Consider the following 16180-nt stretch of genomic DNA (forward strand, 5'->3'; position numbering starts at 1 on the left):
TAACATAATGCTAATACAAATGTTAAATGATATAAACATACTAACATAATGCTAATACAACTGTTAAATGATATAAACATGATAACATAATGCTAATACAAAGGTTAAATGATATAAACATACTAACATAATGCTAATACAACTGTTAAATGATATAAACATGATAACATAATGCTAATACAAAGGTTAAATGATATAAACCTACTAACATAATGCTAATACAAATGTTAAATGATATAAACATACTAACATAATGCTAATACAACTGTTAAATGATATAAACATGATAACATAATGCTAATACAAAGGTTAAATGATATAAACATACTAACATAATGCTAATACAACTGTTAAATGATATAAACATACCAACATAATGCTAACACAACTGTTAAATGATATAAACATGATAACATAATGCTAATACAACTGTTAAATGATATAAACATACTAACATAATGCTAATACAACTGTTAAATGATATAAACATACTAACATAATGCTAATACAACTGTTAAATGATATAAACATGATAACATAATGCTAATACAACTGTTAAATGATATAAACATGATAACATAATGCTAATACAAAGGTTAAATGATATAAACATACTAACATAATGCTAATACAACTGTTAAATGATATAAACATACTAACATAATGCTAATACAACTGTTAAATGATATAAACATGATAACATAATGCTAATACAACTGTTAAATGATATAAACATGATAACATAATGCTAATACAAAGGTTAAATGATATAAACATACCAACATAATGCTAATACAAAGGTTAAATGATATAAACATACTAACATAATGCTACATCCCGGAAAGTGAAAGTGTCGTCTATCGCTGTTAACCGTCATGCATCTGTCTGCTCACTGCTAAGGTAAGGTGAAGCAATATGGCTACGTACACACATTATTTTGTGGCGCTGTGTCTATCGTTCATGCATGTCGTGAAGAGCTCTTCTCTCTTACAAAACTACTACCAGATACCTGTAACTCGGCATCGCCTCGGGTATGTCTACGCTGATGGTATCGCCTCGGCACCTGTGCAGATCGACATGTTCCTATGTCTACAGTCCACAGAAGACGGTAGACCGCTTCAAGTAATTTTAGATACTGCTGACCACTACGGACCACGCTTGGTACGACTCTCCCTGCACGGCTTTCCACTGCCCCACGTACAATCATCGTATCTAGCCACGCGGGTATGTATTTGTTCGTTCTAACTTTTTAAGATGAAACTATCCTCAACACTATCATCACCACCCTCCGAATGACAATGGGGATCCACCGAGAAGGGTCAGTTACACCGACTCGCTTCAATAAGACAGTAAACTTCAGCCAAACCCATTAAAAACACCATAATTTGTAATTCTCTTATATGGCCGTAGCCAGCAGAGGGTGGTGGCTCTCGGCTGTGAACTGTGACCCACGAGTCGTAGATTGCCATTGATATGTAATGTTTACAGTACGGACACTAAAATTAACTTGAACCGCATTCATATTAAAACTATATCCGTCTACATATACTCTTACGATGTTCTGTGACCCACATCAAAACAAGAACAACCCTTTAAACAAAGCAAAATGTAGTCGTATAATACGCAGTCCCATTAAGCTATTTCAATTAACGTGTTTCAGTGAAGTAGAATATCATTACATTTGATACTTGACACTTTAGTGTTTGCTTTTTAAGATAAACATAGTTTATCACTATAGATATTTTTTGTTTTCAAATTTGTTAAATTCTTTGACAAGAAAATTCAGTGGTGTATTAAGAATAATTCATAATGAAATGTTTTTCATTTGTAGACCAATGATAATTATAATTTTACATAATTAGACAAGATTATGACAGAAAACATATTTTCTATATTCTCTATATATTTGTGCATTTTATTTGTTTCGAATTATGAATGAGAGAAGCTGAATGAAATTACAAACTGTGTCGTGTGTTCAACAACTTGCGTATGGAAAATAAATACTTGGTAAAATATTTGCATAAAAACGAATGAATTTCACAATGTCAGACAAAATTATGTATACAATATATTTAAGTCACCAACACAACACATCAAAACATTTTTTTTAATAATTCATGTGTAGTGTGAATAATAATGAATATCTCCTATAAACTGTTGGCAATGAAACCAACATCAGTGTCCACGGAGAATGTAAATATTACCTCTGACAAATTTCATATATTTTCATTGTATTCTGTAAATGCTCGAATAAATGTTTCTCTTGGTCTGGAAATTGATAGGTACAACATAAGAGTGCCCATATTTCACTACCATCAGCCTGATTGTCACAATACAAAGTATTGCCCCAGGAGGTATTCGTTGTTATCTCAACATTTCTATGGGCAATGCTTCATGAGCTGATGGTATGTGGCCTAAATACGTTTTACTCTATATCGAATTACGGTATCTTATGGCACTGAATCCATTCCAAATTTGAGATTTAAATGTATCTATTTTATTATTATATTTCCCATTCAGTTATTAAATTCATAAATTTTAGCATTTAATTTGTATTCACTGTTACTCACTTAAGGGGCTTCAGATTTGTGATAAATCATGACAGACGACAGTACGCTTGATCGACGACGCTCCCACTCAATCGAACGATCTTGCAATAACAAGAAGGCATTTGACAATAATTCAGAGACTATTAGATTCTAGTGATACCCTCGACCGCCATGTTTTATAACAAATTTGAGCTCCCTAATTGAATGAAAGTGACTTTCTAGCCGCATTTCATAGTTTAATAATACAAATATACGATTTAAATATACAAATTTAATAATAAAAATGATGAAATGAAAAATGTAAAAATTTTAGAATTTAATAATTAATAATAATTAATTTAATGATAAAATAAGAATTTAATAATTAAATACCAAATTCAATAATGAAATATATATATTCAATGAATAAATAAATGCCAAATTAAATAGTCTAATGATGGGCGGCATGAACTAAACGTCTTCCCCGGATATCACATGCCAACGAGATGTTCTATATATATATCGAAGCTTACATACTCCTCCTGTTCCTCTTTGATCACTTCTCGTAATCGATTGAAAAAATAACGTCGTACCATGCTTGAAATGCTGTAGTCTTCTCACGCTATCTTAGCGTGAATAATCAACCATACCTCCATAGCGTAGCCATAAAAAATGGACACTACAATAATTGACTTCCCGTTTCACCTGGCCAGTGAACCATGTCGGATAGAAGTAAATGCATAAAGTTGTCGTGAAAACAGACGTCATTTACAAGTCACGTGACTCAACTCTTCAAGGTCGAACATTCGGGTAAATTCTGCAGACAAAACCATAGCAACAAAATTTATATTATTCTTCCTAAAAAATGCTAAAACTGCATTGATTAGTAATATCCCGAAATGAAATACCAGGATGTGAGACTTTGAGAATGAGACGTTGTTTTTTTTACTCAGTCTGCTTCTAAAAAGCAATTCAGTGTTGTTGACATTCGAAAAAAATCACAATAACGAGCTCGTGCTTGTATGCCGGGGCAGAGAGATACAGTCATGACACGATCAATATACATATAGTGACATCAGTACTACGCCAATGTACAGCTAAAATGAAGCTCACATATGTAATTTTCTGCTTCCAAAAAACGTATTACTGTGACTGTTACTATGTATTGCATTTCTTTATGGCTTGATATCAGTATCCGTGTACCAAATACTGGCCTATAAAAAAATGCAGTTCCATTACGTAGTAAGCGTTGATGTTAGAAAATGGCAGACGCCTGTTGAGTTGAGAATCAAACTGCCTAATGGTCCAATCACCCCCCCCCCCCCAATACACCCCTTTAGGTGTTTTCCCTATTTCATTTCTTTGTCCCACATGTCGAGTTACCGGCATTTCTAGAGATTCAATAACAGTCTCATTGCAAACAACAGCATGGCTAACCCGATATCATATGTCATAGTGTCAATATGGGCAGATGTTTTATATTTTCAAAGTGCTGTTCAATATTCTACACGCGGTTATGATTTACATAGTTAAACACGTTGTTTTTGCAATACACAAAATTATAGTCTTCCAATGGCGTTATAAACCACGAAGACACTCATGAACTACGAATTCACTGTACATACCCGTGTTTTGGAGTATATCTTCATAATTTAATTATTTCATCACCAACATTATGTCGTAATGGTTTTCTATAAACGCCTATGATCGATGGCCGGTTTATCATTCTGATAATTTAACGTTATTCATACGTCACTAAAACCTTTGGGCGCTAGATATGCACAGTAATTGTGTATTGTGAAATAAATAAACCGTGACGCACACAAATGTATTCACTGATATTTTTAAATAAGGAATTACGTAAATGTGCGTGTGCGTTGTATCCCGGTACGTACTATTTATCCAAAGAGCATGCGCATTTTCATCAAACGAATTTTATTTTGTGTCTAACAAAATCATTGTTTTTACTCCACCGTAACGATGCGTTGCAGGCAACTCGTGTCGTTGACAGTCTAATGCCAAAGAAGACAGTGGAGTACATGCAAAGTTTATTCCAAGATAAGATTGAGTATTCAGTGAATACGACAGAAAGTGACATCATCAAGTATGTACATTTCGTTCACTTTGCGTTATTCAAACTGAAATCACATTGACGTCATATCACACCAATCATTTCAGATACTAGTACATTTGCATAACATAATTAAGAGCAGCTTTGTCGGATATATGCTTGTTTTTGTTTTTTGTTTTTTTCTCATGAGATGATTTGGTCATAAACGCTACATGCAAATTAGTAAGATGAACGGTTAACGCATTTATGAAAAATAACTGTTTCGATTTGTTGTCATTTTTCAGAAATCCAAGATGGCGAAAAAATCATATTTGTTTCTCGTAAGAAGCTATGGCCATATATGTTACATGCCAAATATGCATTTAATCGGTTAAAACACTCATGAGAAACAAATTCCTCGAACTATATTCATTTTTGGCGAAAGTTCAAGATGAAGGAGAAATCATAATTACTGCTCTGAAATACTTGTTAGGTGAAGGAGTTTGTTACAAAGATGCAACATGGCAATTTTCGAAATAAACGGATAAATGTGGCATCAGTAAAATAATTACTTCCTGTTTAATAAGAAATCAAAGATGGCAGACAAACGCACGTTTCTATAACAAAGAACTTCGCAAACATTAATGAGCATTATACATAGATGCTAAAAAAACAAATTTCAGATCATATTCTTCAGTGGTTCTGAAAAAGATTTTAAACTTTTTTTTGCCATTTTTCGGGAAAAAAAATATGGCGGAAAAGGTCACATGACTAATAACGTTTCGTGAAATAGATTGCAATCGAAAACAGTCCCCAAAGTCGGTCAATGCGCATGCGCCAATGGAATCACGTCCAAACTAACCTTAGGCTGCTATAGCTAAAATGACAGGCTGAATTACTTGTTTCTAATTATACGTGGGTTGTTATGATGCACGTGTGAATACAAATTAATTCACTCTTACTTTTAATTCGATCAAATATAATTATCATATCCCATGAATCTATTTTGTGCATTTCACATACCACAGTGCATTGGCTGAGTTGGCAACAGGTCTGAGTTCGAATATTACACGTGACTCATTTTATGATAAGTTTGAAGACGAGAAGACAGGACATCTCTGTGTGTATGAATGGCAATCAGCAATACTACGTAAGTTCGTATCGCACCTTTCTTATTTTGAAAATGTTTGTAAAGCAGAATTATTTCAAAACTGGAACACTTTATTTGTTTTGTATATTTATGTTCACATTGTATGAGTCATTTATTACTCAGGTGGTGTGTATCAAACTCCGTGGTTTCTGATTAATGACATGCCGATCTTAGACTTTCGTCCAGACTGGACGCTCAGTAATTGGACAGCGATTATTGATCCACTGTTAGAAGATTACGAAGAACCCGGTGTAAGTATAAACGTCAGAGGGTGTATAAATCACGCATTCAAAGCAAATTGGGCTTCAAGAAGAAGTTGAAAATAAATGTATTATTTTGCACTAAAAATTACCAAAATATATGCTATATTTGCAACACAGTTACCATGTACACACGCACAGGTTACACTGACGTAACAGTGTCATACATTTAGCATCGACGTAAAAATAGTATACCAAACTTCTAAAATACGTCATTGTGTTCAGATTGACCAAGGCATCAACATGGCAGTATCGTGGTTTCTGCAAATAGGCAAATACGTCTTGTGAGTTTGTATTTTTATCTGTTATTTGCATTCCCATGTACATTTTAAACTAATCTTTCATTGTTCAGGTTGGTCCACCACTGCCGACATGCTTACCAGGCGAACCCGGATGCGTCATTGAGCCTCCATGTGGTACACCAAATGCTGCACCAATCGCGAACTATGATTGGATGATGGTTGTCTTGGCAGCATTGACATCAACCTATTAAAAATGGCGGAGTAATTATAATAACATGATTCAATTGTTCATTGCAACTCACGTGGTGTACGTGAGACTTTTATTTACATGCTATTTTAGTGAATTTGACTCAATGCTGAATTGTCAGAATCCTAATTTAGCTAACTTGAAAGTGCCAACAATCTCATTCTCAGAATGAACTTTTTTAAATTAACGAAATCTTGAATTGACATTATTGGCATCATATCGCTGTATTGTATATCTACATATACTTTCAAAACAATCATACTAAGATTGTCTTGGCAGCATTGACATCAACCTATTAAAAATGGCGGAGTAATTATAATAACATGATTCAATTGTTCATTGCAACTCACGTGATGTACGTGAGACTTTTATTTACATGCTATTTTAGTGAATTTGACTCAATGCTGAATTGTCAGAATCCTAATTTAGCTAACTTGAAAGTGCCAACAACCTCATTCTCAGAATGAACTTTTTTAAATTAACGAAATCTTGAATTGACGTTATTGGCATCATATCGCTGTATTGTATATCTACATATACTTTCAAAACAATCATACTAAGAACACAGTGAGGGTAATACCATATTTAGCAGTAAATAATGGTACAGATTAATATGTGTTGTTGGATTAACCATTACTACTGTTTGATTCCTCAGGGGGGGTTGAAAAATGTATTCAATTTGTTTTTGTATAATATAAAAAAAGCATTGACTTAGTCCATAAAAAAGTCCTGTATCCGCCCCTGTTGTTGTATTTTCACCCTGGGTGGTAATCTCCTTCTTACAACCTGGTCATCTTCACCTCCGTCGACCAGGCCATAGTGACACAGAGCTTAGTATAACCACTACTAATACTAATAGTACTCCCAACTCCAACCTGCGCATCAATTCTGGCCTCCAAGTAACAAACGCACGCCACAGCGCCCTCTTTATTACTTATATAGTGTTTAAACTATTTTAAACCGTGCACGACGTAATAATCATAATCAAGGTTTTTGAAAATTGTGTTCAAACGCATGAAATTATATCTAGAAGTTCGCCAAACCGACCTGTTTCCCGATATTTCATCTTTGTATCCTAATAATAACCATGAAACTAAACAAGTAATGCCGAGTTTTGAAACAACAAAGCCATGAAATGTGAGTTATAAATTGTTATGCTTGAAAGGTTATTCATTTATAAGTCATTTTGAAAGTTCTGGGCCATTTGTTTTGTTTTTTACACGTGAAATACACGTTAAAATGAATACTCATATTGACATATCTTGTAAATTTACTTTTCACAAGCATATTAATATTTTTTTTATTTTGATGTAATTCATACCCAATGTATTTACATTGTTTGTTTGTTTGTTGGCTTGACAGTCAACAGTAAGTATGTGAACTTATGCATAAAAACATCATTCTAAAAGCCGTTTCCATGGACCATAATGAAAACACATTTTCTTGTTAAGAAAACCACTAAAAATATTTTTTTAATATTTCTAGAAATCCAAAAGTATTTTGTAAAATACACAATATCTGTTTTACTATGCGTCACCAAGCAATATTTTGAAATATTACAATATATATACTGGAAACAACGGTAAAATGCTCTAAACAGATAAAATGCTATTTTCACTCCATTTTTGCATCGATTTTCTTCAAACTCAATAGATGATTCCATATTTTAAATTTTTTTTTTTTCATCTTTGTAATGTGATATATACATTTGTAAGAATGACGATTATGACAGTGTTTTACTTTTATGTGGCACACTGCCTTGCATATTTTTCGTTGTTTACATTGCAGTCTTTTACTTGAGAAGGGTCAAAAAAGTATGGAGATTGTACGAAAATTGGCAGTTGTCAACTTGAAGTAGGTAGTTTGGTCACAGATGCCCAATAATTAGGGTATATTTTTAATTAGCGAGCTATCCAACGTGCCACCCAATAACTCGCATTTACGCATGAGACTGTACATAGAATCAGAATATAGTACTTCTTTTACTGGTATATGTACTTGTTTTGCTCTAAACCATGGATTGTAGCTACTGATCTTGTTTGGCCAGTGAACTCGGTTCCAGACTTTTGTTGCCGCGACTCTGCCTAAGGTGCCCGGCGAGCCACTTGTCTCTATGTATAATAGGTACCGCTGAGGGCAGTAACTGCAATCGTAGAGTCTACAGAAGAGGATAAGAAACTGGGGCATTCACTTTGATGTCATGTTTCCAGTAATCCTTATGAAAATTCACTACTACTTTGTTACTTCCTCTTTTATCGTTATGCGTGATGACGGAAGGACTACAATGTTGACAGGAAAAATGTGTAAACAGGAGAGCCCAAAGTTTCCACACACTAATTAAATTTCTAAACAGAATACAACTTTTATGTGACTGGTGATGATACGTATTTACCTATATAGTGACGTAAATATTGTCACAGTCGAGGATGTTTTATATTTCCGAGCAAAATAAGACTCGTTCCAAAACGAGCGAGTTCAAATATAAAATCCATTTAGCATAATGAAACTGTATGAAGTAAAAAGTATTTTTTTGGCTGCAATACCGAAATATGACTGCAATAATAATTGATACCATATGGTTCGATCATAATGAAACCCAATCAAAATTATTTATTTACATTTGTATTAGATGTTTTAAAAGACTCTAAAATACATGCCCAATAAAACCCCTGTCACACCATCCAATTTGACTTTGAGTGTAAAATGAACATCGAAAATACGTACATCAAAGAAGTTTTCACACATAGTATTGGGTTTATGCAGTCATACTAGGCTAGATATCGTGATTGGCGTCACGGGAACTGCTACAATCGGTGGAAGATATCAATCAGTGAAAACAAGCTGGAATGGCTGGAAATTCCCACGTGAATATAAACAGGTTTTTGCATGGTATCATTTGATATTGTTGACTATATCTTCTATCAAGACACCCGGACTTTCATATCACAAAGACCGACGGTGTCGCGTGCAAAAGTAGGCTGTCCGAAGGATGCCCAATGTGACTGAAATTTGAAATGCTTACAAATTAACACCATTAAAGATGCAATGTGTATGTTTGTTATTGTTTGATAAGGCATGTTATTGACCAAATTGCATTATGTCATTTTTCGTGTTCGTTGGATGAAAAATAAACCTATGTGTTAAATCACAGTGCACTTTGTGGCGTATTACGTACTTTTCTGATAAACATGTTTTACTGGAGTGTCCTAATGGTTCACTTTTTCAGCCAGAGGTCAATAAATGAAACAAAAAGACATAAGGTTGTGGAAGCACATAGAAAAATAAAGAATCCCTGGTTAGACAAAAATGACCAGTCACTGACCAAACATTGGGTGTTTAAACAATTCTATCATTATGATAACACATTGTATACTTTTCAATTGATATCCCGATATAAAATATATTATTGATAATCAATGTACACACCTGTTCACACTCATATTTATATATTGGAATAGATCTTTGCCATTTAGTTACAATTTACAACGCCTTACAGCTGTAATAAAAATTAACAACTATTTTCACTGTTTAGTGATGTTGCTCCAACTATTCTCTGTGATAGTGTTTCTAGAAGCATTGATATTCGGTCAAACATATGCCAACTACTATCAATTACCAATCCCTTCACCGAAACTGGGCTACGTGTACCATGGGGGTAATGCCGATGCACCAGTGCATATTACAATGTATTTCGACTCTCAGTGCTCTGATAGTAAGATGGGATACCAAGGGGTATTCGATGCAGCTGATTACTATGGACCAGATGTCGTGTATTTAGTGCTGCATGGACTGTCACTTCCTTATTTCAGAGGTTCCTTTATTTCACTTCAGGTAGGTAATTTTCAAATTGACGTTAGACGCAAATTATATATACGGATTGCCGCAGGCGCTTGGATCTTGTTATAGTGAGAGATCTCGAGATTTACGAGACACGTTATTGCCCACCATGTGTCCACTGTTCCGAACACCATTCCATGGCTGCTTGACGCGATGACAAGAGAGAGTGACATGCTATTTGAGAGACAAACATAATTAGGTCTCGTGGTTCTCTTGCTCTCAGCGTGATCTTTGCGGTCATTTATGTAAAAAGTTTATTGTATTATCATCGCTTTCAGTAAGCCTAGAGTCAAGAGAATTATAAAATGGATGTACTGTGATGAATTTGTTTTTGCGTATTTGTTGATCGACTTAATTAGCTGATTACTAACGAATGGCTGGGGTGTCTGTCATCGTTTCGGCCCATTTGAGGTTCTGGACGGAAATTAGTGATTTGGAACTAATTACGAGATAACCGTCGCTATTCGGACTACTATTTCTGACAGTTAGTATTCGCAGTTATTAATGTAGTGAACGATTAATCAAAAGATATGACGTGTTCAGTACTTAGTGTGATTGGCTGTATGTGTGAAGGTTACGTCCTAGAGTTTTACTACTGCTTTGTAATTGCTTAAAGTTTTGAAAATGAATAAAGTTGTTTTTAGTTGGTCTTGGCGAGTACACCACGACAGACACAGTCCAGTCTTGGTTCAGCCTTGCAATAGTCTTGGGGACTTTTCCCCAGGGCGCTGTGTCTTATAGAGTGCTCGACTGACCGACTAAGACGAGAGTTAAAACGTATTTTGTTGTGTGCGTCTATTTGACTTTCCCGATCCCGTACCTCAAGGGGACGCAATAGTGTGGAGAACCCCAGAGAAGAAGAATTTCCCCCTGATAGTACAGTCACAGTCACAATTTTTAGTGTACAACTCCACGACAGATTTCTAAGAAACAATCATCAGACACGCACTGACGTCACCATTCTGCTGAATGTTACGATCTCCGCTAGCATGGTATCCTACTTTACAGTGAATGCCGAAAAAGGATAAAGAACACTACCCTGGATGAGTATGTCACCGTGACGGACTCAGTGGGGGGGGGGGGTGTATGAGTTTGACCGGGGTTGGTTAACATTTAAAATTGATATGTGAAAAGGATTAAGTAACGAATGAAGGAATTCAACCACCAAAGAATAGTTCATAGTGTCAAATTGGTTGTGTTGCCAGAATAATTACCTGATCTTGACGGTTGGACCAAAAAAATTGTCTCTCGTCCTAGGGATATTTTTTTTTTTTGTATTTGGATTATTCAATCCGCAACAAGAAGATGCTATGGAATACTAGTACATACATTACAGGTTGATTTGGAGAAACAAAACATTCTCTGAAACATAATCAAACAAATTCACCATCCTACCATATGTGGCACACTTTACCGGTACGTAAAACTGCTAACAGAAAATGCGCAACGCGCAGGCTCTAAACGGAAGCGCGTGATGCCGAGAAGCAAAACTTGTCCCTGGTCAATTATTACTTCTTCTATCACCTCGGCTACGTCAACTGGTTCTATGACGTCACCTGGGTATATCAGGATGAATAGAAATTCATAGTACGCTACAAATTGATTAGCATTGAAGCGTGGTGGTCGTCGCGCCGCGTCCTGTTCGATATGGGACTCATAGTGACATATACAAGCCTGTAAAATACATTGTTTGTTTACATGGAATTCGAACGTGCGATACGCGTCAATCACTATTCGTACTGACAAGACAATTAGTCAGCGAATTTGTATTGTACGATGTTTTCGTATAAGTAATTGAGTAAATAATTCAGATTCTTCTGGTAGTTACATGTACATAAATCTGGTCATCTTAAAGCGGGGGAGTCGTCACCTGCGCATGCGTCAGATGGCCATAGCGTGATGTTGTTTACAAACAAGCGTCTGCCCATAAGCCTTTGCGTTTTTAGCGTGTGTTGTTATTGTCGCCTGGGACTCAATTCCCGCGCGTGCGCAGATGACGAACCTCCCGCTTTAACATAACCATACATTTTAAAAACTGAAAACATGAATTGTAACAGATTTATGAATATTTAAATTGTACCAGCACACATAGTGTGGTTTCTCACGCCATTTCTGGGCGATATAAAAGTGTCTACTTTCTTATGTTCAACGAAACGGAGTACAAAATCTGCTGTTCGACCACCATTCTCAACATAACTATGACGAGTACATTAACGGACACAAATTAAAACAAGAGATTGATTCACTGGTCATCAAAATACTTCGGGAGATAAAAGTTTGCTTTCTTTAAGCCACTGCGGAAAACAGTTCATATTGACTTTTTCGTACCAAGATTATCCAAATGATGCACAGGAACAGCACACATGCCGATTGATGTTATGTGCCTTAGTTTATTATCCTTCCTATTACAATCCATGCTGGTACATACCTTCTTTTCATAATTGCTTTTTAAATACTCTGCATGTAGGCACTGCGTGCTGTTGATCAGCTGAACAAAACAAAGACAGTGGAATATCTTCAAATTTTATTCGATAACCAAGACTTAATTTCCGGGTCACCTGATACAGTTAGTGATGCTGACATGATTGTGTAAGTATGACGTAAAGATCACGTGTTGACCCTGGAAATAAAGTGAGATATTTCGGGATAGCAAGAGTTGAATGTGAGTCAGTTGAGTTATATTTACTCACTGTATTTATATAGACGTGGTAAAAGTTTATCGTAGTCTTGTACATCAACAATTACTTATATGAAGAGCCCGACTCCCTCCTCTTTGATGACATTGGAACTAAACACACAAAAACATATCATGCTTTAAAAGGCGGTGGTCGCCGGGCTACGCGTGCGCGATATATGAGTTACATGATGTGAACAAATATGGCGACTTTGACCTCTGCACAGACCGGCGAGTAGAAACTGAGATGTTGCTATGCTTTAACTAGGTAATTTCTTTGGTGATAGAGTATTGAAGGAACCACCGGCGGTAGTTAATGCACGTCGTACTCGTGATTTCCTTTAGAAGAGCGCATTGTATTGTGGGGAATTCAATATGTATCAACACTAATGTCGCATACGGGGGCGCGACGACCACCGTCCTTTAAACTGGCTGTTATAGGCGTGGCCATGATCATGGTTGATAGGGACACTACCAGCTAACACTTCTTTTCAATGTTGTTAATATCCGTTTGGTAGTATATAATTGTATCTGTGACAGTTTGCTTGGGGTTACATTTATACATAATTATAATGAAGTAACATCTGTTTGACCACCATGGCTTACGGCACCAACGTCAGATATTCGTTTTTTAATAATGTCCACAAAATCGAAACGCTTCAGAATGTGTTCACGATGTTGAAACTATTTATACCAATTGGTTGTTGCTATTGTGTCACATCGCCCTGTTCAAAATCACGCGATTAAATAATTAACTAAAGATATTTTAATTGAATCTTATTTTAGCCCTTATTTTGCAGAATACTGACTGACTTTGCCGTTGAGGTAGGCTTCACCGAAGAAGAATTTCTTGAAGAATACAACCACCCGAAAACCAATCAACTGTGTCGGCATGAAATGAAAATGGCCAATGATCGTATGTAAAATTTCAATAGGCCGTTTGCGAATAACACTGTCTGAGTACATCATCAAATACGCCACATTCAGCCTCGTTCGTAGATAGTCGTGTTGTAATCGCTAAAATATACCACTCCATCGACATATTTAGCCTCGTTCGCAGATAGTCGTGTTACAATCGCTTCCTCTCCATCGACACATCAGAAGATTGTTTGATTTGAAATACAGCAAAATCCTGAGAAAGTTGAAGTCGTTTGGTGTCGCCGTTGGTCGTGGTCGAAACATACTTCAAAAGGACATACACGCGCACATCGTCTATTACCATTAGTAATGTTTTGAGTGTACTGACATTAGTCGCCGCAATTTTATTTTATAATAGTTTCTTTGATAAAGAATAAAACTGTAATTTCGAATCAGATCCGAATTTGCTTTTATAAGAAGAAATTATTATATAAAACAATAAAATTGCCAGGACTGGCCAGTCTAAATTTAATCTTACTAGATTTGAAAACAGCTGAAAGTTCAAATCTAATCTGAATAATAGCAGCTTCCAAAGACCCTGGCTTTTTGTTTATAGTAGTTTATTTTAGGCATAGTATATATGTGCGCATGCCCAGTAAAATGTCGCGGTGATTATTACACACTGTGTATATTTTCTCTGTTTAACTGCAGGTGGAGTCTACGGGGGTCCATGGTTCGTTGTGAATGGCATGACTGTGCTGGATTACTACCCGTATTGGGATGTAGAGGATTGGATATCACTTATTGATCCACTGCTGGGGTAAACTAAGAAAATCAACACACAGCCAGTTTGGGAGAACAATAGTTTGATGTAAAAATGTTTTTTTTCTGCGTAATATGTAGTTTGCATGCTTGGATAACTTTGAGAATGTTTGTTTGTTTTTTTGGAAAATACGTCTTGAATAAAAACAATTCATCACATGCATACTCCCGCTATGGAAAATAAAACATAGCAGTTTGAAGAAAACAAACATCAATGTTTATATTGCACGCATTACATCGTACATGTATGACCTCCTTTTGAATAATGTTCAAATACTGTAAAATCCCTTATAGACATTTTGGGTGTTTTGTGTGGAATTTATTTCCACTTATTTTTGGTGAGTTGAATGTAAAACATATGAATCACTGAATATTATTTTCACTGAAACATTATGTCACCAAAAACAGAATTCCAAGTGACAATTCGCACAGAGTTCTGGGTAAATCAAGTGCGCATACTCATTTTCAGCCAATCAGGCGTGCCGTAACAGCGAGTATTTCCTTCATTATTATATACGTATATTATATACGTTTATTTATATACGTATAGCGGATGATTTTTTTTGAAAATTAGTATTTATTGATTTTTAGCCCCCAAGTGACTGTGATCTGTAATGGTGTAAGGGGTCTTGCCAGGCTTAAAGCGTTGTGATTTGATTTGACAATGTTATGTGCTTGATATGTATCTTTCTCTCAACGAAGAATCAGTGTCATATTTTGCTACTGACAGGCAGTTCGGGAACAGAGTCAATCCAACAAAAATAGGACGCTGTACTTGATTGAACTTGTACACGTTTTCTGTTCGTTTGCTGGGGGGCAAACAGATCGGCACAGAGGGTGTACTGGCTTGTAGAGCGGGCGGGATTGGGTCTGTACAAGTCTATACGGCATCTGTACAGACAATGATTGGACACTGTACAGAGACCGTGCCAAAATGTTCAGAACCCATAGGCCTACCAGATAAAACTATATGCTCATTCGACTCATGGGGGGGGGGGGTGCGTGGATAAATTGTCACATCATATAACAATGTATGTGAACAATGCAAGGTGTGCATATTTCGGTGTTACTCATTTCGGTTCTGTGCATGTTTCAGCCAACATGCACAAAATAACCTTGAATATTACTGAAGCACAAGAAGCTGCCATCCAGACATTGTTTATTCACTCAGATTGAGTGGTTGGTTGTAGATGGGAATCAAAATGAAACACCACTTGAAGAATTCAGCGACGTTGTGATCATTTCTCTAGCTAAGCTTGGTTTTACTGTCAAATGTACCACTAATAATTTCCAAGAAGATATAGAAAATATGAACCGTTTGACAGCCAAACACCGAGTAAACAACGCAAAACTTTGCACGATACACAAAGTGAGACTCTATCAAAGCATCGTTCCCATTCCTCGTGGTATCAAACGTTAAGCAGGTAATTGCATGTGCATTTTTTCCAGAAGTAGGCAACACGTGTACCGGGGTATATGTATTTTGTATGTATCATATTATGCGAGTCATAA

The 16180-nt window shown here is 35.9% G+C and overlaps 2 protein-coding genes across 2 annotated transcripts; both read left to right on the forward strand.

Annotated features, from left to right (window-relative positions):
* Window positions 1–890: 890 nt before the first annotated feature.
* LOC100369680 (uncharacterized) lies at window positions 891–9627 on the forward strand. Its single transcript, XM_002738543.3, has 5 exons — window positions 891–1224; window positions 4520–4632; window positions 5607–5728; window positions 5852–5979; window positions 6341–9627. The coding sequence occupies exons 1-5, from the start codon at window positions 916–918 to the stop codon at window positions 6479–6481; spliced, it is 813 nt and encodes a 270-aa protein (XP_002738589.1). The 5' UTR covers window positions 891–915; the 3' UTR covers window positions 6482–9627.
* A 384-nt stretch (window positions 9628–10011) lies between these two features.
* LOC100369532 (uncharacterized) lies at window positions 10012–14670 on the forward strand. Its single transcript, XM_002738542.3, has 4 exons — window positions 10012–10308; window positions 12782–12903; window positions 13789–13904; window positions 14558–14670. The coding sequence occupies exons 1-4, from the start codon at window positions 10012–10014 to the stop codon at window positions 14668–14670; spliced, it is 648 nt and encodes a 215-aa protein (XP_002738588.3).
* The last annotated feature ends 1510 nt before the right edge of the window (window positions 14671–16180 follow it).

This window comes from Saccoglossus kowalevskii, chromosome 16 (genome assembly GCF_978046115.1).
Source record: "Saccoglossus kowalevskii chromosome 16, keSacKowa6.1, whole genome shotgun sequence".
NCBI lineage: Eukaryota > Metazoa > Hemichordata > Enteropneusta > Harrimaniidae > Saccoglossus > Saccoglossus kowalevskii.

Excerpts from the sequence above, each read along its gene's own strand:
- LOC100369680 (XM_002738543.3), top strand. The coding sequence starts at position 916 with ATGGCTACGTACACACATTATTTTGTGGCGCTGTGTCTATCGTTCATG. Across the intron at positions 4,633-5,606 it reads ACAGAAAGTGACATCATCAA|TGCATTGGCTGAGTTGGCAA; the intron begins GTATGTACATTT and ends CACATACCACAG. Across the intron at positions 5,729-5,851 it reads ATGGCAATCAGCAATACTAC|GTGGTGTGTATCAAACTCCG; the intron begins GTAAGTTCGTAT and ends TTTATTACTCAG.
- LOC100369532 (XM_002738542.3), top strand. The coding sequence starts at position 10,012 with ATGTTGCTCCAACTATTCTCTGTGATAGTGTTTCTAGAAGCATTGATA. Across the intron at positions 12,904-13,788 it reads AGTGATGCTGACATGATTGT|AATACTGACTGACTTTGCCG; the intron begins GTAAGTATGACG and ends CTTATTTTGCAG. Across the intron at positions 13,905-14,557 it reads AATGAAAATGGCCAATGATC|GTGGAGTCTACGGGGGTCCA; the intron begins GTATGTAAAATT and ends GTTTAACTGCAG.